General features: G+C 48.1%; 1 protein-coding gene across 3 annotated transcripts in view; it reads left to right on the top strand.

Annotated features, from left to right (window-relative positions):
* ncanb (neurocan b) overlaps nucleotides 1-22,015 on the top strand; it is a 136,226-nt gene that overhangs the window by 60,630 nt on the left and 53,581 nt on the right. For all 3 annotated transcript variants that reach the window (XM_064331757.1, XM_064331759.1, XM_064331758.1), the window contains 6 exons: nucleotides 476-555; nucleotides 10,701-11,093; nucleotides 16,693-16,867; nucleotides 17,717-17,844; nucleotides 19,218-19,511; nucleotides 19,952-20,833. In XM_064331757.1, the coding sequence (XP_064187827.1) occupies nucleotides 476-555; nucleotides 10,701-11,093; nucleotides 16,693-16,867; nucleotides 17,717-17,844; nucleotides 19,218-19,511; nucleotides 19,952-20,833 (1,952 nt within the window). The remainder of the gene's footprint in view (nucleotides 1-475; nucleotides 556-10,700; nucleotides 11,094-16,692; nucleotides 16,868-17,716; nucleotides 17,845-19,217; nucleotides 19,512-19,951; nucleotides 20,834-22,015) is intronic.

Raw genomic sequence — 22,015 nt, 5'->3', positions numbered from 1 at the left:
TGTCTGCTGTAGTATTTTTTTCATGTACCATTTGCTTGTTTTATTGTGTTTAGTTATATTTTATTTAGTGCAATGAAAGCATGCAGTTCCCAGAAACCCAGGGGATTTCTTCTACACAGGGAGCAAACAGTGGGCCCTAGTAGTAAGCAAATTATAAGACCTGCCCCCTGAAATCAGATTCTTTTAAAGGTCTGGAGTATGACAGTATAAAATAATGGTGAGTATGATGTAGTAGCCAGAGGTGGAAAATCCAAGTTTGGAAAGTAAAAGTCCTCCCCAGTATTTTGTTGCAATCGCCTGGATTTACGTATCATCACAAATCTTCAGCCAGGAGGTAGAACTGAAACACATGGGCAGGTCTTTTATTTTCTGACTCTTGGATTTTCTACCTCTGAAAGATGGACATTTCTGCTGTTCTGTAATGGGGAATTGAAGTCTCTCTCTCTCTCTCTCTCTCTCTGTCTCTCTCTCTCAGGCCCAGGATGTGGGGAGCAGGCTGTGTGTCTGGACTGCAGGTTCTGCTTGCTCTCTTCCTGTTCCACTTGCTGGGTCATGGTAAGTACTTCTTATGCCCAGTTTGTTCCCAATCTAATTTTAAGAACTTAGTGCTTTCAGCAATTCTTTTTCAGCAGTCATTGCCATAACCTCAGCTATTGATGCAGTATGTGTCTCCTCCAATGTGTGAAAAGTCAGTTGCCACTTCTTATCACGCCGCAGTCGCTGCTATGTGGTGAGAGGCTGTCATCACAGCCGACTGAAACCCATCGCTGGGCGACACTAAATCCAAGTGTGTGTCGTCCTGCGGGGCTTCCCGCCACAGACGCCATTGCCTCGGTCCAGGTGTGACCATGGTGCCTGTCTCTGCACCAGAACAGCATCTTAACAGGATGAGCTCCCTTAAACTAACATAAGATAACCTAGAATAACATAGAATAGCATAGCATAACATAACATAGCATAACATAACATAACATACAGTAGCATAACATAACATACAGTAGCATAACATAATGACGAGAACAGGCCATTCAGCCCAACAATGCTTGCCATTTTCCTACCACTGAAGTGTATCTAGCGCACGGTCTGCCTGGAAACTAGATAGTATCTCGAGACGTATCAAGCCTGGCCTTGAAACTGTGCCTCTCCTACATGACCTGCCAAGCTATTTCACACAGCGACTCCTCCTTGCTGCTCTAGGTTCAGGACTGAAAGAAAAGACGCAGACGTAGATTTGGCATGAGAAAGTACGAGAGTGCAGAAAAAGAGCGGAGAAGGCGATGTTTTCGACCTGGAGCGGGGGCTGCGATGCTAAGCGCGGAGGCTTTCTTTGTTGCCTCAGCCCCCGGTGGTCTTTCACAGAGGGGGGCCGAGGGGAGGGGGGGCGGGGGTTTGAACAGCTGCCCGGCTGCAGTGTCTGGATAACTGCACCCTGGCGTCCCGTACGAGCGTAGCCTGCAGTAATTGGGCTCCGCGCTCGTCCCTGAGCTCCCAGCGGCGGGCCTGCCAAGCATCCCCGCTCTGTTCGCGGGCGCGGGCGCTCTGAACCGCGGCGTCGGCTCGCCCTCCTGGCGAAGCCCCGCCGCTTTGGACCCCGCTCAGCCCGCTGATAATTACTTTCTTTTTTTTTTTTTGCGGAAATATTCACAAGCAGCGACGATGAGCCATCTCTCGGCTCCGCTCGCCCCCCTCCCCCTGCAGTTCGACGGTGAGAGAGCCGGGAAGGGGTGGCGTGTGAGTGGCAGCTCTCTGTGTGTGAGGACTTATTCTTATTGAGTCCTGTTATTCACATTAACACTTCAGCCGGTTTGAATATTCCCTGTGATTCCTGCGGCGGCCATGGATCGAGTATCTGGAACAATCTCGCTGTTGCTGGTTTTTTTTTCTTCTTAGATGTCCTCCCTGCTGGTTTATTTATTTAGCACTGACATATTTCGGGACAGACTCATGGTCTTCCAGGCAGATCCAGACTGACTGTGTCTCTGTAGCATGACAAGCTGTAGTACACGCCGCCATTGATCTTCTGTATACACCCAAAAAAAGCATGACATCAAAGTGCCACGATCTAGACTGGTCTTTGTTTTCATTCCCATTTAAAGGAAGTCTGAGATCCCGGATATGGGTGGGCAGTGTGGTAAAAATTCCCAGACCGTTTGCCAGGTGTGCTGTCCTGTCTCTCCCTTCCGATAATCAGAACCTGGAAATAAAGCCTCTCAATCGGGGACAATGATGCCAAACAAGGCCTCTGTTTTATTTGCTAAGTACAGGGCTGGGAGTGTCTCACATTCATATACTGACAGTATACTACCACTTTGCAGTTGGGGGAATATTTTTCCTATTTCTCAAAATCACTTATTGATTGGTAATTGGTCAACATTTTGACTAAGAGACTCAAGATAAGTTTTTGAGTGAAGAAAGAATTCAACACGCATGCTACTGCAGCTCAGATTATGGAGGACTACAGCACAGCGGGAGGACTGGAAGGGCTTATGGGATCTCCCAACAAAGGGGTCAAAGTTGCGCACCCTTGCCTCCTGTCCTGCCTGGTACCATCTGCGTAGTATTGTTCGGGGTCTTTTTGGTTTTTTTGGCAGAGAAAAGGTTGAATTGATCGGCAGTTGTAGGGGCCCGTAGAAGCGAAGGTCAGAACACGGCAAGCCAATAGGAAGGGCACGACTCTGCGGTAAATGAACCTTTAAAAACCCGTGGCCGCTGCGCATGCTGTCCACGGGATGGGGGGGGGGGTTCACTCACACACATCAGCAAGAGACCCGGAGCACCCTGCCGGAGGACCCTTCCGGAGGACCCTTCCGGAACACCCTTCCGGAGCACCCTTCCGGAGGACCCTTCTCAGGGGCCTGTTCTGCAAATCGCTGCGCCCTGCTTCTGCTTGTATTGAGGATGTTTTTTTTTCCATTCTCTCTTTGCTAACTCAGTCCCGGCTCGGGTGAATAAATATGGAAACGGATGAGAGAGGCTGCGGTCCCCCCGGACGGGTAGAGCCGCGTGTCTGACGGTCCGATGGGAGGCGGGAGCCTCGCCGCGCGGCGCATAAACGCGTCCTCGTGAGCGGAGCCGGAATCAGTCACGCCGCCGGCCTCCGAGCGCATTTTAAACAGCGGGGTGGGCCAAGCCCCCCCCCCCCGGGCCACGATTCCTATTCATGGAGCCCAAGGAGGGGGTCGAGGTGCAGGGCGGGGGGTGCGGGGGCCTGCGAGAGAGGGGGGGGATTTCATGATTCAGAAGGGCCGCCGCTACCACGGGAATGTCATTACAGAAACCCCTGTTAGCATCCGCCGCCGGGCCCAACCCCAGGACACCTCTGTTTGTTTTTAATCCAGTGTCTGATTTGCGACCCCCCGTCGGCCCGAGAGAGAGAGAGAGAGCGAATCACTCTGGAGACGCGGGCGACTCCGAGCGCGGAGCGGGGTCAGAGGGGCCGATCGAACGCCCGGGGGAGATGAACTTACCCTTCCGCACATATAATCCGCCCGGTCGCCGGCCTCGCCCCGGTCGGGAACCGCCCAGGCGGTTCAGCTGGAGGGCCGACGGAGAGGCGGGGCCCCGGCTTGCTTGGGGCCGAGCGGGCCGTTAGCGATTGGCCCTGCTGCCGCGGCTGAGCGGGGCGCTGGGGGAGAAGAGGAATGCCTCTCTTTAGAGGAGCTGACACTTGGGCCCGAGCACAAGGTGGCTGAGACACGGCCTATAAATTAAAACCTTTTTTTTTTTTTTTTGAAAAATCTCCGTGTGGCGCAAACTCCAGCTGCAGCCGGAGCCAGGCTAGCTACTCTGCGACTGCTTTGCAGCCCTCAAATTGTTTCTGGTATTTATTTATTTATTTTCCCTCTGCCATATCCAGCCTACTTCTCGGTTAGTGTGCTACCGTTGCCATGGTTATTGTTAGGCATGATTGGGGGGCGTTACCGTCTGCAGGTTGCAGACAGAGTGCGCTCAGTCGCTGGTCTTTGTTCCCCCCGTGATGCCTGCCGTTGTGACGGCTGCCCCATTGTTCTTCTTAGCGGAAACAATGGATTTGTGTTTGTGTTTTTTTATGCCTCAGCCGTAAGTATACAATTGCTAAATTTCCTTTTCTAGAGTTCCTTTTCTGTGGTGTTAAAGTCGCTTTCTCAAGAGGGGAACCCTGACTGGACTCCAGACGCACAGTTGCATTCTGGGATCACGGCAGCATCGATCACCGGAGATTTGCATTCAAATTACGACAGAGGTTTCGATTGAATCAAGTCCGATATGATCTTAATGTAATCCTGAATGTGTGCTTTCAAATGGCGCCAGGTCAGTTCAGCATAAAGAAAGCTATCAAAGGCCATTTCAGTGACAACAGGAGGGGGGGATTGATCAGTTTGGCTTCTGCCTGGTGGGTAGCTGAAGACAATAGGACCGCCATCAATAAAAATAAAAAAATCCATTACAGGTGAGACCGTTGTCGAGCCAACAGAGGAAAAATGGCTATCGCAAAGCGATTATTGCCTCTTAGCGTAGTCGTTAACAATGCGCTATTCTTTATTCCCTCCGTTCATTGGCACACAAGATAAAGAAACACTTGACAAAGCAGTGAATGATTTGTCAGTGAGGAACTAAATAGGTGGCAAACACAATACTGACTGAAGGTGTAAGTCAGAGTGGGCCTTGTGGCCCATCAGAAAAAGAGCACCTTCTCTCGCTCTCTTTATTTGTCTGTCTGCCAGCCTCAGTCTTGCCAAGGAAGGGTGTGTGCTCTCTATTTGTCTCTCCTTGCATACGTTAGACTGCGTCTGATTGCGTCTCATTTTGAGGGGGAAAAAAACCCACAGGAAAAGCAGACAGATTTTCAAACAAAGAAGAGTCTCTGGAGGGTTATGCTTGTAAAAACATTTCCATCTAAATGCAGATTTTCTATTTCTACTGCAAGGGGGGGGAGGGGGGCATGCTGCTTAGATTCATTATTTAACCATGTGGGAATAAAGCAAATTTTCCCTGGTTCCCTTTAAGCCACAATTTGTTTGGTTTTTTTTCCATAAAAAAAGTATAAGCAATTGATTTCTTTTGATTTGACGTTGCAAATTGCAGAGGGGAAGAAAGGAATACAATAGGGGTGGGGAAGAAAAAAGCCAATAAAGACAAACGTTTTTAGTGAAGTTGATGAAGGAGGAAGCATCGCGTGTCTGAATGTGCAGCCCTGTTTAATTCGCTGCACAGTTTGCCCTCTGCGCCGCGAGAGCATTAGCGCGGCTAAGGCAATAAGGATTACCGAGATGGTGTTTGCCCATCTCAGCTGTGGTGAGGGTTGGCAAATATGACTGCCTCGACGAATTATCCCACGATTAAACCGTTTAAGAAAGAGGCGCTGCTCATTGGGGCATATTAAGAGGTTTCCGGAATGTTTTTCGTTTTTTCTGTGTAGTTGCAGATGGCTCCCCGTACAATAGATGCCCCGGTGTGCCTGGCACGCACAAAGCACTTGGTTTTCAGGTGCGGAGCTCTGCAGCAGACAAGCTGAAGAATGGACATTAGCCCTTTAAGGTGTGATGTCACAAATATCTGATTAGAATGTTCGTAACTGAACATTCTAATGCTGATGTAGCAATCACTACTGGTAACTGAAAGCAGTGGAGTTCTAGAACACTGACTGAGAATGTTGAAGAAAACATTTTTTTTTTTTTTTTTTTTTTTAAAGCCAACAACTGCTCATGAAAGGGTTAAATGCCTGACGGGCAGGCAGGAAGTGCGGGGGCCCTGGTGGTGCTGTGTCCCCCTCGGCCCTGCAGGTTTCCTGGCTGCTGATGCACCTGGCAGGAATCTTTCAGCCTGAGCCCCTCTCTCCACAGGAGAGTCGTCTGAAGGTCAGGGGCGCTCCTTCCCTTTGTTCGGCTCTGGCTTCGCCCATGACCATCTGCCGGACGCGCGTTCGTCCGCCGCGGTAAAACGCTCAGCGTTAAACTAACTCTTATGGTGTACATCTGCTCCCCCCTGATGGACTAAAATAAACTCGGTTAGAGTTCAGTAACCCTGGACGTTTCGTTGTGCAGTTTTCATTCCCAACGCGTTCGGTTCCAGTACGGTTCCGGTGGGTGAAAAGCGTTCGCTCTGTTTACTTTCTGACTTTTGTCTGCTCCTGAGTGGCAGGATCAAATTCACCTCCACGCTTCTTTTTTTAACACTGATGTTAAAAGAGGGAAAGACTCCGCGGTGAAGCTATCCGTGAGACATCGCTGTCACTTAGAAAGGACGTTTCACACTGAATAAAGAGCGTTCTAGGTTTCAAAGGGTCTTTCCTTGTAGAATATAGACTTTTCTGGGTTTTAAATGACATTCTGTGTGGAACAAGGACTGCTCTCGGTCTGAAAGGACATTCCATATAGAACAAAGACTGTGCTATACGTACGATGGCAATCCTTATGGAATGAAACACGTTCTATATAAGGGCCAGTCAGTGAATAACCTGTTTTCTAGACTGAAATGCGTAACGTGCTTTAATGAAATCTTCGTATGTCACAGAATGAAGCTGCCTGTTCGTGTGCTGCTCAAATAAACGCTCAACACGGAGCACTTTTGAATTGGGAATCTCCACTGAGGCCTCGGCGTGTCTCGCAGTCTGTCATCAGTGAGTCAGGGAGGTGATGTCACCGCTTCCGCCGAGGCGCAGTGACTGCGGCCGCATCCTGCGTGTGTCGCAGGAGCGCACCGCGCCGCAGCTTCATCACCGCCGGCCCCCTGAAATGCCCCCCCCCTCCATACGCTGCCTGGGGGTGCCAGTGGCGGGGTCCGGGGAGCCGCGCACTGCGCAGTGTAATTCATGTGTAATGGCCGCCGCGTTGACCCAGGCGAAGACTGGCCGGTAAGGCGAAGAAGCGAAACGTAAAAGGTGACGACGAACACAGCATTTAGCGCTAAGCGCCTCTAATCAGCGAGCGCCGTGCGCCAGCGCTAATCTCCCGTTAAAGCGCGGCTCCAGCGCACGCTTACCGCCATCCGCCCTGAAAGATATTCAGTCGCACGCGCTCTGGGCGTATGCTCAAGTGCACTTGTGGAATTAACGCGAAAGCAAAAGACTGACATGCTGTATCCGTAGCATCTCGCCGGAGAGTGTGCTTCCTGTCCCATGAATAACAATTGATGTGGTTAGATTATTTAGATTAGCCGTTGTTCCCATGTGAACCCGTGGGAGTCCGCAGTGGAAGGGGTAGGCTTGCTGTTTTCATCCACACCGATGCATTAATACTCTAAAACAGGATTTCTTAAACCGTATAATAGTATGTGTCTCTTTGGTGATATTTTTTTTTCTTTCTGTAACTGTTATTTAATCTAAAATCCCACTGGGATGCAAAATTGCTTTTACGAGGGACGATCTGACCAAGAGAACAGCAAAAAAATAAATAAATGAATACAAAATATGACACAATAACAGACAACAGGATATTTTATGATATAAGGAAGAGAAGATGCATTTTGCCTCCCGCTAATTGATAACCTATGGCACAAGTACACAATGATTCAGTAATGAGGGGACTGCCGTCAAAGAAAGCAGAGAGGCTGAAACAATGGACTTGCCTTTTACTTACCAATAACGACGGCAACTATTTCACAGTGCTTACTGTCAAAGACAAAACCATAGCACAATAAAAACAGTGTCTATAAAACGTGGATATAGAACGCTGAGAAGTCTTACATTCTGCGAAAGCTTCTGGTGCACTTAATTCATTAGTGATGAATCTGAATAAATATAGAAAAAGGCATGAAAACTACAAGTCCGACAACATTAATTGTCACGTGGACCTTCCCACGTGAAAATGTGCAGAACAAATATGAAAAAGGAGACGCAGGCTGAGCTAATCTTGATTTTTTCATCTGAGGACTCTGGCGAGGTTTCATATGTGGGTGATAAGCCTCCAGCGAACTGTTGCTAATTCTCAGACTCTTTCTTTAAAAGACCCACTGGTCAGGAAAATAAGCTGCCTCAAGGATACCTGACAAAAAGAAATAAGTTTAAAATGAAATGGTCATGATATTAATGAGACACGAAAAAGAGGCTTCTTGCTCACCAACAAGCCAACCGTAACACTTTAAAAAATGAGTTTTTTGGTTAAGGTTAATTTGAATATCCATGCTCACAGAAGTACATTTTAGAGAAAGTGCTGAAAGCTTTGAGTGTTTTATCTACCCCGGTTTCCTAATTCCAATGCCTCCAACGGAAAGAGGCAGCGTTACTATTCAGTAAGCTACAGAATTGTGAAACATACATTCTAAGGAACAGTCAGGATCTTAGAATGTCATGATTAGCTATTGCAAGCTAGCATTCAAGCAAATCTTTTTTTGAAATTGATGTTTTTTTGGTTTTTTTTTAGCTTTGTGATGACACGTCAGCGCTTTTATAATTCATCATTTGTTTTCACAGACACTTCACAATAATGACACCCATTGGCTTTGGAAGTTAATGATATCTTAATAGCACATGGATTACAGGTGGCAAGAAAGCAACAAAAAAACAACACCGTTCTCCCTTTTCTCAGAACGGACATGGTGGCAGTGATCGTAGCTGAGTTAGTTCAGCGTGCTGAGCATGAGGAAGGGGTCAAAGAAGGATGGGCTTCCCCCACTTCCCAAAGGGGTTGTTGGAGATCACTGAGCCAATGACAGATGCAAGGCTAGACGTGGGTGCTACACTGAGAATACATGTTTGAGCAGTGCTTGAAGTGGGCCAGAACAGACTCCGGGACTTCTCAGTGTTGCTCATATGCGTACACAGTAAAATGTCCAGTGTTAATTAAACTCTGAGCACAGTACAATAGTTACCATACGTACTCAGTTGATGTAAGAGTTAATTTAATACTGAACATTTTACTGTGTACCGGCACTTTTTATAGCTTTCTGCTACGTCTTATAAGCTCTGCGTACGCAGTTTTTGTGTGCCTGTGAGATGCTCTTTTTCTCCATACCACAACAGTCACTGTATTGTAGTCCCTAACGATTCATTCAAGCGAGCCCACGCATTAACATGGCATACATGGCATACATGGCAAATGGACTTCATTACCCAGGTGGCCCCTGTCTTTTTCAACATTAGGCTGGCTCAAAAATGGGAAGCTTCGGAACAGACCGTTCCGGGATGTCTACATCATGCGCGTAGGAGTGCGGCCACTTATTTATTTCCACTGGAAGCGCTGTGTTTTCGGTGAAAGGACTATTTCCACTTTATTAAAGTAAGAGATGCGTAGCACACAGCCGTGCTGTAGCTGTGCAGCAGAAACAAAGTGAAGTGCCTTTGGGCAGATGTGTGAGGAGAGCAGTTTGTTTGGTCTAACCGAGCAAAGCCCAGATAACAACGAACGCAAGCTGCGCTTTATCTACCAATTTTAGTGGTGTGTCTTAGTATTATTTATGAGCCTCGCTCGCACTTAGCAAGTAAAGCTATTTCACTTTTCAACTTTGGCCACTCTGATACTGAAATTGTGATTTCCCTCACAGTACAGGCACCGGGTTTTCAGCGGCTGGATTGATGCGCCAGGGTGTTCAGCAGTATTTTGGAGGGAAATTATAATTAGGCGAGAGCAGCCCAAAAATAAATAAAAGGCTTGTCGAAGGATTGCTTTTGGAGTTGAAGCCTAGATAGAAAGAAAAAGGAATGCACTCTATGAAAGCAGATAAAATGTATGGCACAGACTGGAAAGGCATGACTCACAGCTCAGTGGAAAGTCATTGCATTTCAGGAGGTGGATCTCCTCTAGTCCTGCGGAGTTCATTATCCAGGAGAGTGACTCAAGCATTCGGAACAACAAGTTCCCGCTACACTACTCTTATACAAGCCTCTTATACAGCAAATTAAATAAATGGGAAAGGCTGCATGTATGCAGCAAAAGAGAGAATTATTAAAACAAATCAATAAATTAATTTCCCTGCGCCTCTTCTGAATCTCGTTTTTTTTTCTTCCTTCTTTTTTTTCATACATGCTGAGCCGTTCATATCAGCTTGAAATTAGATTTCATCTTTCCTGTATGAGGAAAAAACATATTTCAGTGCACTTTCTCCTCTGGTTCCACTTGGTGATATCTTTAATAAATTGCAGTGATTTTATTAAGAGATGCCATTTCATGGTGGGCTTCACACAGTGAAAAATCCTGATTGGAGGTATATGCATATATATATATATATATATATATATATATATATATATATATATGTATATATAATAGTGATTCATTTTGACTTGAGAATGAGTCCCCCTGGTAGGAGAAGGCACTGCAGGCAGGTCTGACATACTGACACTTATTTCATATTGCCTTTTTAGTCTTTGCATAGACATTTCTGTAAAAAAGAAAAAAAGAAAAAAAAGTTGTTAGGAGCCAAAGTATGACGGCTGGGCCCAAGGGGACTTGTTATCTCTAGGTATTCGGTAACTGAGGAGCGAAATGCAGAATCTCCCATTTGTGCTTCTACATTTGAGTTCTGCTCATTGTGAATTTTGTCAAAAACTGTTCTGTTGTAAAAAAAGTGATGAAGGTGTTATAGTCAAGCCTCTTTCATGTGGTTCTGTTGGGCTCTTCTGTAATTGGCTGTGGAATTAGATCTAACGGGTGATTGGCTGACTGTCTGCTGAAGACCCAAAGTGAGGATTGACAGGAGCCAGCGCAGCCTGACTGTGAGTCTTGCAGATGGACGATGGGCGGCTGCCATGTTGGTGCTCCTTCACTTTCTCTCTTCCTCCGCAGGCTTGAGCAGGGCAGAGACGCTGGTGAACATGCGCAAAGTTACCCACCAGGCCGTGCGGGAGCAGCTGGCCGCCACCGCCTTCCTGCCCTGCGTCTTCACCCTGCGCCCCAGCCCGTCGCACGAGCCGCCCCGCATCAAGTGGACCAAGGTGTGGGGGCAGAGGGGCCCGGGCGGGACCCAGCGAGAGCAGTCCGTGCTCGTCGCCAAGGACAACGTGGTTAAGGTGAAAAAGGCCTTCCAGGGCCGCGTGACCCTGCCCGGTTACCAGGACAACCGCTACAACGCCACCCTGGCGCTGACGGGCCTGCGTTCCAGCGACACCGGGATGTACCGCTGCGAGGTGGTGGTGGGCCTGAACGACGAGCAGGACACTGTGCCGCTGGAGGTGACAGGTGAGCTCCGCGCCGCTACACAGCTAGCGCAAAATGTCCGCACAATGTCAGTGGAACGTTTTGTCAGTGTTATAACATTGTCACTACATGGCAACAACATAGTGAGAATGTTTTGTGTTAGCTGGGTATACACGAGTCAGGTAACATCCAGAGTACAGAGTGCCTATTGCGTTTTGTTTGCAGGTCATACTTCAACAACATTTGGCGATGTCATAGGTGATTAATTGACTAGGATCAATTGCCTGAAAATTTCAGAATTGTTCAGAAACATCTGATTCATTTTGCTATTTTATCAATGAATTAAATGGGTGTGTTTGTGTCAAATGAGCTATAGTGCAGTGAGAGTTTTTGGTAATACCTTGGAATATGATCTGCATATCTTTGCTTATTTAAAGTGTTAATAAATGAATTATGACCAATTATAATAGTATTTGCTTAGGTTTAGTCCAACATTTATAAACATTGGTGAATGCCACTGTGTTATTAAGTATGAGGCCAGGATTTCCAAATTGAATTTATCTGCTAATTATTTATAACGCAGTTATTAATGCTTTATTAAACATTCATCAGATGTTGGCACTCTAAAAATGTTACTAGATTTTAAATGGTGCCCAGTGCCAGAGGTGTGAGGCTTTTGAGGGATTATTCCATCTGAGACATTACAGTAATTACTGGAGTCACTGTGTGGATGAATCTCAGCAGCCCGTTCCAGGTCACTTGCTGTTTTTAATCACTGCCAAACTCAAAGTTACCTTTAAAGTGTGCACTAACTGGACCCTGAGGGACGGGTTATTACACATCCCTCATTGAGTCTGCAGTCCTGCCATGCACATGTATTCACACACGCGTACGCATACACACACATACGCACACACATACACTCACGCACACGCACGCATGCGCATGTCCACACATACGCAAACACACGCACTCACACACAGTCACTCCCACACATGCACACACCCTCACTTGCACACACACATAGACACACCCAGGCATGCACAAACACACACACACACGCGCACTCACACACACCCACACATGCACACACACACAGACACACACACGCACACACACATGCACACACATGCAGTCTAGAGCCAACCAACACAGGAGTGCTGTCTGTATTGGCTTTCTTCTCTTCCTGCCACTCATTTTGTGTTGTATTGTGCTTTCTGAGTGTCAATGTAGATCTTTTCTGCAATGCACAGGGTGACTCATTTCCCCATGATCCATCTGTCACTGGTGAAGACACAGCAAAGTGTTTTTTTTTTTTCTTCCTGCATATTAATCTGTCTTCGAGTCCCTTCAACAAATATTTCTCTACCTCTCAGCTCTACATCATTTAAAACCGTCTTATATGTTTATATCTTTGTCTCCAAGATATCACATTTATGGAATGGCCTACTCCAAATGCATTCATTTCCACGGGATAATGTGTGGTTTTCTTTAAGCATTGTGTGAACACTTTATTCCAGTCAGCCGTGTGCTGTGTGTAAGTTGAACCCCTGCACTTTGCTTAAGAGACTCCGTCCCCAAGCGCAGCCAATCGATTAACATGCCATGAAAACCCTTCTTCAGAAAAAACACATTACTCATTTGACTGAAAGTGATCTCAAGGGCTTAGCCTTAATTGCAAGACATGGTTCATCGCATACAACGCTGCTATCAATATAGTTTCTGCAAGTCCTTAATTCCTTAATTAACAAGTATTGATACTCGTGGATAATGTCAATATCATATTAATTAAAGGGAATATGGCACACTAATTAGCATTTCTCTATTTTCTGATGAAAATTCCTTTTTTCTTTTCCTTTTTTTTTTTAAGCATTTTCCACCCGTATTGAGTGGTCAATTGTCTGTATCTCTCCAATTAGAGCTCGGACATTGATTCCCAGTGACGGCCCCTCAGAGGGATATCTCGAGAACTGGTGTTGAAACAGTAAAAATTTAAAAACGTACACGCGGGCGACATTTCTAGATAGCGTCCGCGCGCGTCCGCGCTAATGCGCCCGGAGAGGCGGTGGCAGCATCACCATTCAGGGGCTGAGCCGAGCCCGGCGAGTTCCGAGCATAAAACCTGATTACCCACGATGGGACGCCCAGGCCATCGCGCGCCGCACGTGGGGAACGATTTAAAGTCGCCAATTAACCCAGATAGCACGGCTCGGCTGCTGTGCTGTGGCTATCGCCTGAGCATGCAAATTCCACACTGGAATGTGGGCTTCGCACAAGCCTCGGACCCAGGAGCTTTGAGTTAGGGCAGCAGTGTAGCACAGTGGTTAAGGAGCTGGTCTTGCGACGTAAAGGTCGCTGGTTCGATTCCCAGGTGGGACTCTGCCGTTGTACCCTTAAGCAAGGTACTAACCTGCATTGCTTCAGTAAATATCCGGCTGTATAAATGGAGCAATGTAAATGATATGTAAAAAAGGTGTGTAAGTTGCTCTGGATAAATGCCTGTAATTTAACGTAATCAGAGAGCAGTGCTTTCAATAGAACCACTGCCCACAAGGGGCTCAGTGAAAGGCATAGCCCTATCATGAAGTAATACAGGAATTATCCTGAATCTCATCTCTCTTTGGTATGGCGGGTAACTTCAGTAAATATTAGCGTAAAGAGAATTTCAGACCAGTCCAGTAGAGGTTTGCATGGGGCTGGAAATGAGGACCAAGCCACAGCCCTTTATGGTCTTTACGGCCCAACCCAAACATGCCCAAAAAGCTCCAAAGGTAGCACTACAAAAGCTTCGCGCCATTGTTGTCAATTGTTGTTAACGGCTGGAGTAAGTGTTTCTTCCAACATCACAGAGCTGAAATAGGCCTGATACCCAAACAAAAACACAGCATAACCTACCTTGAGGTCCTGTCAGGTTCGGGTTAGTATGCAAACCTGCACCTCTAATAATAATAATAATAATAATATGGTTATGGAAAGGACTTTGCACACTCAGTTGATTTCAGTACCATTTTACATTCTTTTCAAGCGGTCGTCAATGAAACACATTGCTTATCCTCATTTTAAGCACATAAATTAAACCATTGCGATGGTGCATAATTCTGGTCCTTTGAGGAGTGAGACTGAAAGAAAGCGGGATTCTTGGAGGGGAAGAAGGAGAGGCCCATGAAAGGGAGGGCTTCAGCCAGCAGCCCTTTGAAGTGTTAGGCACTGCGGTGGGGGATTGCGGTGGGCAGTTGGGGGGAGTGTCGCTGATTCCACCCCACAGAGGAACTGAATAAAGAGGAGATCTCATTTTCTCTGCCTGGCCCTGCGGTGTGATTGCTGAAATTGGGCCCGAAAGCCTGAAGGATTCTCTGTCATTCTTCAGTAGAAAGTGACCGGAGATAATGAAAATGAGCATTTTTTAAATTTGTATTCCTGCCCTCCCCGCCTGTCCGCTTGCTTTCATGCGCTTGTTTCCCTGGGGATCAGAAGTGTGCATTGGGGCGACTTTGGTTATGCTTGGGCTGGTTTAAGTGGCCTCTTGGCAGAAGCATTGGATGGGGGCACTTCAAAAGCAATACCCCTTGCGTCCCGCCCCGCTGTGGGGTGGGGACCCATCTGTTCTCTTGTCAAAGGTCACACACTGGCGCACCCATTTCATTCCGGTGTTCTCCCTATACCTCCTGCCTCGCACTGCAGTCCAATTTACAACCCAGTCAACCCAGGGGGCAACATAGCTCAGGAGGTAAGACCGATTGTCTGGCAGTCGGAGGGTTGCCGGTTCAAACCCCGCCGGTTCAAAACCCCGCCCTGAGCATGTCAAAGTGTCCTTGAGCAAGACACCTAACCCCTAACTGCTCTGGCGAATGAGAGGTATCAATTGTAAAGCGCTTTGGATAAAAGCGCTATATAAATGCAGTCCATTTACCATTTCTGCCATGCCAGAAAAATGAGAAAGTATTGAATAGTTGCTGATCAGTGACTGATCACGGCTAAAATGCTCTGCTAATGGGCAGACGCAGTTCCTTTGAAACGACATTCTTGGAAAAGCTGTGAGAAGAAGCTGCGTTCATGGTGTGATGTCAGGAAGTGATGATTTATTTTTAGACGTTCAAAATACCAGGTGGTAATTCCGTTGTTTCCCTCTTTCTTCTCTTCTTTCTTAAGAGTTAAGTTCCCTGGAGCTGATTTGCGTCATACTCCTCCCATTCTCCATCTCAAATGGTGGTTTTTGGGAGTGAGGTGAATCAAGTTGAACGACTGTTAAAAAATAGATATTTTTTCCAGAAGGGATTGAAAAAAGACACTATAATCATTTCAGTTGTAACAGTCCACTTGACAAATTGTCCGAAATTTAAGGCTCTCAAAATGTTAGCGCAGAAGTTTAGAAAGGGGCCGTCTGGGTAGTGTAGAGGTATAAGCACTCGCCTACCACCGCAGAGACCACCTCGCCTACCACCACAGCGATAGTTCCGGCTTGGTCAGACGTTCCTACGAACACAATTGGCTGTGTTCGCGGGTGGGAGTCCTGATCGTTGCAACTCCTACTGGTTGGTCGGGGCGCCTGTTCATCGGGGAGGGGATCTTGGGGAGATAGCGTGAACCTCCGCGTGCGTTACGCTCTCCCAGTGAAACCCCTCGCTGTCAGGTGAAAAGAAGCGGCTGGCGACTGTATCAGAGGAGGAATGCACCTGTATCAGAGGAGGAATGTGGTAGTCTACACCCTCCCCAGACCAACAGAGGATAGCGCATCGACCAGGACTGTGTGATACACACGGGGAATTGGTATAATGACTAGATTGGGGAGAAAATGGCAAAAAAAAGTTTAAAAAGCTTTTATTTAAAATGGGCAAGAATGTAACTTACACAATGCATCAGTGGTGTTCTTACCCATTTACAAAAAGGTTTTTTTCAATTTTATACTGCATTGTTTTGAATGATGCAATGAATCTCCAATCATGTTACAAGTGTTTTTAATGATTTAATCTGTGTTTTGTCTTCTACCCCATTCTTGTAAAAAAAAAATAATAATCCTACATTGCTTCAGTATGTAAGTCGATCTGGATAAGAGCGCCTGCGTTTTTCTAATATCTTGAATATATAGGGCAGTAGCTCTTGATAATTTACTTTCTGGCGCTCTGAGAAAATAGTGTTTATGATCAGTTAAGACATACAAATAGCTGCATTTGTCACACTGCACAACTACTGAGCAGAATAATACCAGGGATTTTTTCTAGGTCAGAGCTGGTATTAAAGGAGTCCCTGCATTTGTGCCGGTATGCCCCCATTCACAGCAGCTACACCCATGTAACCGTTAGGAGGGAATAGACGGAACGTTCCGTTTGAATTTGAAAAGGGAGTTTATGTTCACAGTATGGAATCACAGCAAATGGCCTGTGGCATTGTCTTGAGAGTTTAAACTATCCTGAAGTCCTGTAGCTCAAAATGCTAACTCCTTGGTTTCGGATTTGTACAGTCTGTACACAACCAAGGGCACGGTTTCCAGATATGGTCTGTCTGTACATCTGATGTGTACATCGGAGCAGGTTTTATCTGCCAATGCAGTGAGCCTCAGCGTGTGTGTGCGTGTGTGTTTGCGGTGAGTTTCGGAGCGTGCGTGTTTGACTCTTTCGGTTTGACGTCCGTGTCCCCCGCCCAGGTGTGGTGTTCCACTACCGCGCTCCGCACGACCGCTACGCGCTTTCCTTCGCCGACGCCCGGCGCGTCTGCCTGGAGAACTCCGCCCACATCGCCACGCCCGCCCAGCTTCAGGCCACGTTTGACGACGGCTACGACAACTGCGACGCCGGATGGCTCTCTGACCAGACAGTCAGGTGAGGATGGGCATGGGACGGCCACCGCACCTTTGCCAACGTGTAATCAGGACACCAGCCAATCGCCTGCTCTCCTAATGAACAACCTGCTTTACTTTAGAGAAATAATCGCGTACACTGAATCATCCTGGCACGTATGTGAGCCAATACGGGCCAAAACACCTGAACATGTGTCGGTGTGTAGCGCCTGCCTCAACACCCGTGGAATGGAGACTTTCTGGGCCTATATGGACATTGACAATCCCGCACTCAGTACATATACAGAGCTGGCTTCTTGGTGTTTATGCTTAGGGCATGGTAGAGCCCTGTAGCCTGCTGTGTTTCGCCCTTCCCCCGCCTCTCACTTTGCCCCCCCCCCCCCCCACTCGCCCCCCCACCCTGCAAGAACAGCTGTTTATTTTTCTTTCTCAGCCTGAGCTGAGCCCAGAACAACCGCTCTCACACCTGGGATGCCTTTAATTGTGTTGTATCCAGAGCAACCTGGCAGCAGCACTTCAGTGCTGATGGAAAGTGAAGTTGCACCATAGAATACAGAGTGATCAGGACCTGGGAGATCATGAGTTTTTTGTTTTTTTTCCCTTTTTTGTTGTAACCTGGTTAGAGCATTTAATGAATTCGGTGGCACGTATGAAGCCTCCCTTTTGGATTTCCTGCACCCATGTGTGCTGTAGGAACAGTAATCCTTCCTAGTCGGTCTGCAGCTGCATGTCTCTCTCCGCTCCCCACCATTATGTGAATCAATGTTCTCTGGAGTAAATTGTACGATAGAGGCTGGATGGAGTGCTCTTTGTTTCCAGCTGTGGGATTGGAGGAATGTCCTGATTTCATTGGCTCGTCTCATCTCCACAGGTACCCAATCCAGTTGCCAAGGCCTGGTTGCTATGGAGACAGAGAGGACTCACCTGGTGTGAGGAACTACGGCAACAGGGCCCCCGACGAGCTGTTTGATGTCTACTGCTTTGCACAGAAACTGCAAGGTAGGCTTCTGCAATCAGGGTCTGTTCACGAAGGGGGCCTCCAGTACCCTGTGACTCTGAGGGGAAATATCAGAAGCCCTGAGGCTGGAGGCGAACCTCAGTACATTGTTCCTGTCATATTTGCATTTTGCATTCAATGGCCATATTTCACCTAAATGACCATGTCACATATTCTAATTCCAAATGGTGCCTTGAGAAACAGAATGCCGTCTCAGATTGTTTTTTCTTTTTTCAAACAACAAAATTAGTTTGGCTGTAATATAATCAATAAGATCCCGAGGCTGTTCTGGAAAATAAATCTCTGCACAGTTATCAAGTAACATTTGGAAAGTAGTACTGATATGATCTGCTATAACACATTGCATCACATTACTTATTTGGCAGACGCTTTTATCCAAAGCGACGTACAATAAGTGCAACACCTGTAGTGTCACTGTGACACTTGGGACTGCCATTTAATTGGAATTTCAAGCTGGACTGCTAGCTTATGGTTCTTCTGATATCTTAATTAGTTATTCTTGTCATTTGCTTAAAAAAAAGCGACCGAGTGCCAGTTGAGTTCAGTCAGTGAACAGGTGAGAAAAGGAGCAGGACCAGACCCGGGGGTTTGGCAGCTGTATGTGTGCTGCGTAATGGGGTCACCGGGGAGAGTAAAAAGGAGATAACAGGAAAATAAATCTGACGGTGATATTAAAAGAAGACAGATTAAGCAGAACAAAATAACGCCAAGGCTCGCAACAAAGGAAGGTCTCCCTGTAGGCAGCCCCGGGGCTCAAAGCAGAGTGCCATCGAATCTACGGGAAAAAAACCCGCGGCACTGCCCTCATTTTCACAGCCGGGGGCCTGTAACCATACACGCACCTTAATGAAGCAATAGAACCGGCCCCCATGGTCAGCAGTCACCACACAGGCACCGACCGGCCCGTGAGCCGTGAGTTGGGTTGGCGCTGTCCGTGGTCCTGTAGCACTCACTGGAGTTGCTGAAAGGACAGCGCATTAGAAAGAGAGCTACTCTTCCCAACATCTCGCCCCACCACTTCATGCTCCTCCGATCAGCCATCTCTCCTTTGCTGCGCTAAGCTCTCTCTCTCTCTCTCTCTTTCTGGCCCCTCCCCCATTCCCCACATCTACATTACATTACAGGCATTTACCAGACGTTCTTATCCAGAGCGACTTACGCAACCTTTTTACATAGAATGTACATTGCATCCATTTATACAGCTGGATATAAACTGATGCATTGCAGTTTAAGTACCTTGCTCAAGGGTACAATGGCAGTGTCCTACCTGGGATTCGAACCTATGACTTTTGGTTACAAGACCCAGTCCGAGTCCAAGTCTTCTAGTACAAGTCTGCACCCCCTTCTCCCCCAGGCGAGGTGTTCCACTCCACGTTGCCGGAGAAGCTGAGCCTGGCCTCAGCCTCCACCCACTGCCACTCCCTGGGAGGCCAGCTGTCCACGGTGGGGCAGCTGTACCTGGCCTGGCAAGCCGGGCTGGACCAATGCGACCCGGGCTGGCTGGCCGACGGCAGCGTGCGCTACCCCATCAACCAGCCCCGACGGAACTGCGGCGGGGACGAGCCGGGCGTCCGCACGCTCTACCACAACCCCAACCGCACCGGCTTCCCTGACACCACCGCCCTCTTCGACGCCTACTGTTTTAGAGGTATCATGGCAACCGTGATTCATATGTCTAGTTTGGTGTATGACATGTAGGGATTAATATTTAATAGCTTTGTGGAAAAAAAATTCTATCACTATTATCTGGGGTACCCTCTGGATCACTTCTGATATCCTTTGCATATTTAATTTCTAATAACGAGTTGAAAATGTTAAGAGCTTCATTTAATATTCAGAAATAATTACAATGTATTTCATGTGTTTTACTAAAATACGTTCATCGAACGGAAAACAATGAACCGGGGCTGGATTCTTTTAATCTCAGAAAAATAAACAAACAAACAAAACCAACTCACGTTTGCCTGATAAAATGCATAATTCATAACTTCGCTGCAATGATGACATTAATATTTTAAGACAGGGTGTATACATGGGAAATCAGTAAACAAAAAGGTAATTAACTTCGTACCACCATCTGCATTGCAGGGAACGAGGCAGGAAGTCAGGTGATGGAAGCCGTAGGGTTCCTGCAGTCCGGGGGCTCTGGGTCCAACGGCACAGATGCCGGGCCCATCCCGGGCCTCGATTCCAGCGACGCCTCAAAGCGGCCCGCCCCCCAGCCGTCCACCTGGACCGGCCTGGTGGACCTGGAGAAGGAAGGGATCAACTCCATCGTGGGCATCGAGTCCTCGGAGATCTCGGAGGAGCACGTGGTGATCCACCTCAGGCCCGCCGAGGCGTCCGTGCGCTGGGCCGAGCCGCGGAGACCGGCCTACGGCGGGCTCCAGGAGGCCGCTGCCCCCAAACTCGCCACCCTCATGAGTCTCTCGTCTCTGGAGAACCTGGAGAACCAGGGGGGCTCCGCCAGAGAGGAGGAGGCAGACGAGGATCAGGACGTGGACGGACGTACGGAGCCTTCCTCTCCTCTGCGGTCCGCTGCCTCCTCTCCCGCCCCGCAGCCTCAGACCAGCAACGGCATCTTCTCCAACTTCGTCAACTCCATCATGAGGCCCTGGAGATACCTGACCGGCTCCGAGGCGGAGGTCCCCGCTGCACCGACCGGCCCGCCCAGGAAGAGCTCGGTGGAGATGCAGAAACCTGCGGGGTCGGGAAAGGGAATTCCAGGTGGAGGAAAGATGGAGGGGAGCAACAGGAGCACCAATAACGACATCATGGAGCACTTTGATGCAAAGGCTCCACTCAGGTCATCGGGTGGTGGCCCCCCAGGTCCAAATCAGGAACTCCCAGAGCGAGTGAGGAAGATCTTTCAGGAAGCAAGGAGCAGCAATGCTACAAAGACCAGCGCGATGAATCCCAATGGACATCCAACCAGCTCACCTGCGTCGCTTAACACAGTCTCTTCAGGCGGTAAGAGCAATCTGTGGGTTATTGAGTTGTATCAAGCTCGCATGCCAGACATAGCCACAACCGTTTTGCGGCTGGGATTTTAGGAATATTGATTCCAAACTTTTGTGGCTTCCGGGTTTTTGAACAGGTGTTGAAATCTATTTGCCATCTGAATTCTCCGTATTTTGTGTTAATTAAAAAGCATGCAATGATTGGCTGATGTTGCGAGCATGAGGGATGGGATGCTTTACGAGCTGAGGCTGAGCCCAGGATCGGCTCTTACTCACTGCCCTCAAATGTTTCCACGGTCCCATCAGGCCATCGTGCAAGGCTGTTGTGAATTGCCTTGACAGGAGCCTCAAACGAGGGCAGCATCATTTGAATTCGTTTCTGCTTTTCGGGTTCGGGCCCAGATTCATTTTGACATCTGCTGGGGGCGCTTCTCACCGAAAGCTTCCGCAGAAACTCCGCAGAAAGAAAGAAGAAAAAACAGTGCTGCAGTTTACCGGTCCTGGCGGCGCAGTGGGTCGGGTGAGCTCGGGACGCTGTTTCCGGGACAGCGGCGGTTCGGATGGGTCCCGCTCGTTTATCTCCGAGCGGGAGGGGGGCGGCTGGCGCGGTGTGGTGGGAAACGGCGGCGGCTCCTGAGACCGCTGGCGGAGAGGAAATGTAGGTTGAGTCTAAGCCGCTGTTAAGTCTCCTGGGAAGAGTCTGAGGGAGGAGAGGTGGGGGTGGATTTGACAGAGGTCACTGTACCGGGGATGTCTCCCTGTCAGCACCGCAGCTTCAAATTAGACTCAGCGCCCGAGCTCTCTCCGCCGGCGCGAAGGAGCGGAGGGGCAGCTTTCCCTCGTCCTGTCCGAACTCGCGCCTCCGCGCGCCGGGAACTGGAGGAGGAGAAGTGTCACGAAATCCCGCGGCCGACAGCGAGGTTTGAGAAATGGTTCCGGTCGTAATTTAATAAGTGTTGACCTTTTCCATCCTCGAGGCTTCATTAATGCGGTTATCCTTCTCGCGCTGAATCCAACCCGAGGTGTTAATGTTTAACACTAGGTGAAAATATAGCTTTAGTCGGCATGTATTATTCAAGCCCGCTACCAATTAATTCGGCACTTCACGGTCACTGCCAGAGCTCCGGTGTTCTGAGTCACTCTCAATTAGGGCTCTGGCGTCTGAAGGCAGACCAGCCATCACCATGGTGAG

The sequence above is a fragment of the Anguilla rostrata genome, chromosome 4 (assembly GCF_018555375.3).
Source record: "Anguilla rostrata isolate EN2019 chromosome 4, ASM1855537v3, whole genome shotgun sequence".
In the NCBI taxonomy this organism is placed as follows: domain Eukaryota; kingdom Metazoa; phylum Chordata; class Actinopteri; order Anguilliformes; family Anguillidae; genus Anguilla; species Anguilla rostrata.
The sequence above is the reverse complement of the archived record's forward strand: the minus strand, read 5'-3'. Positions and strand labels throughout refer to the sequence as shown.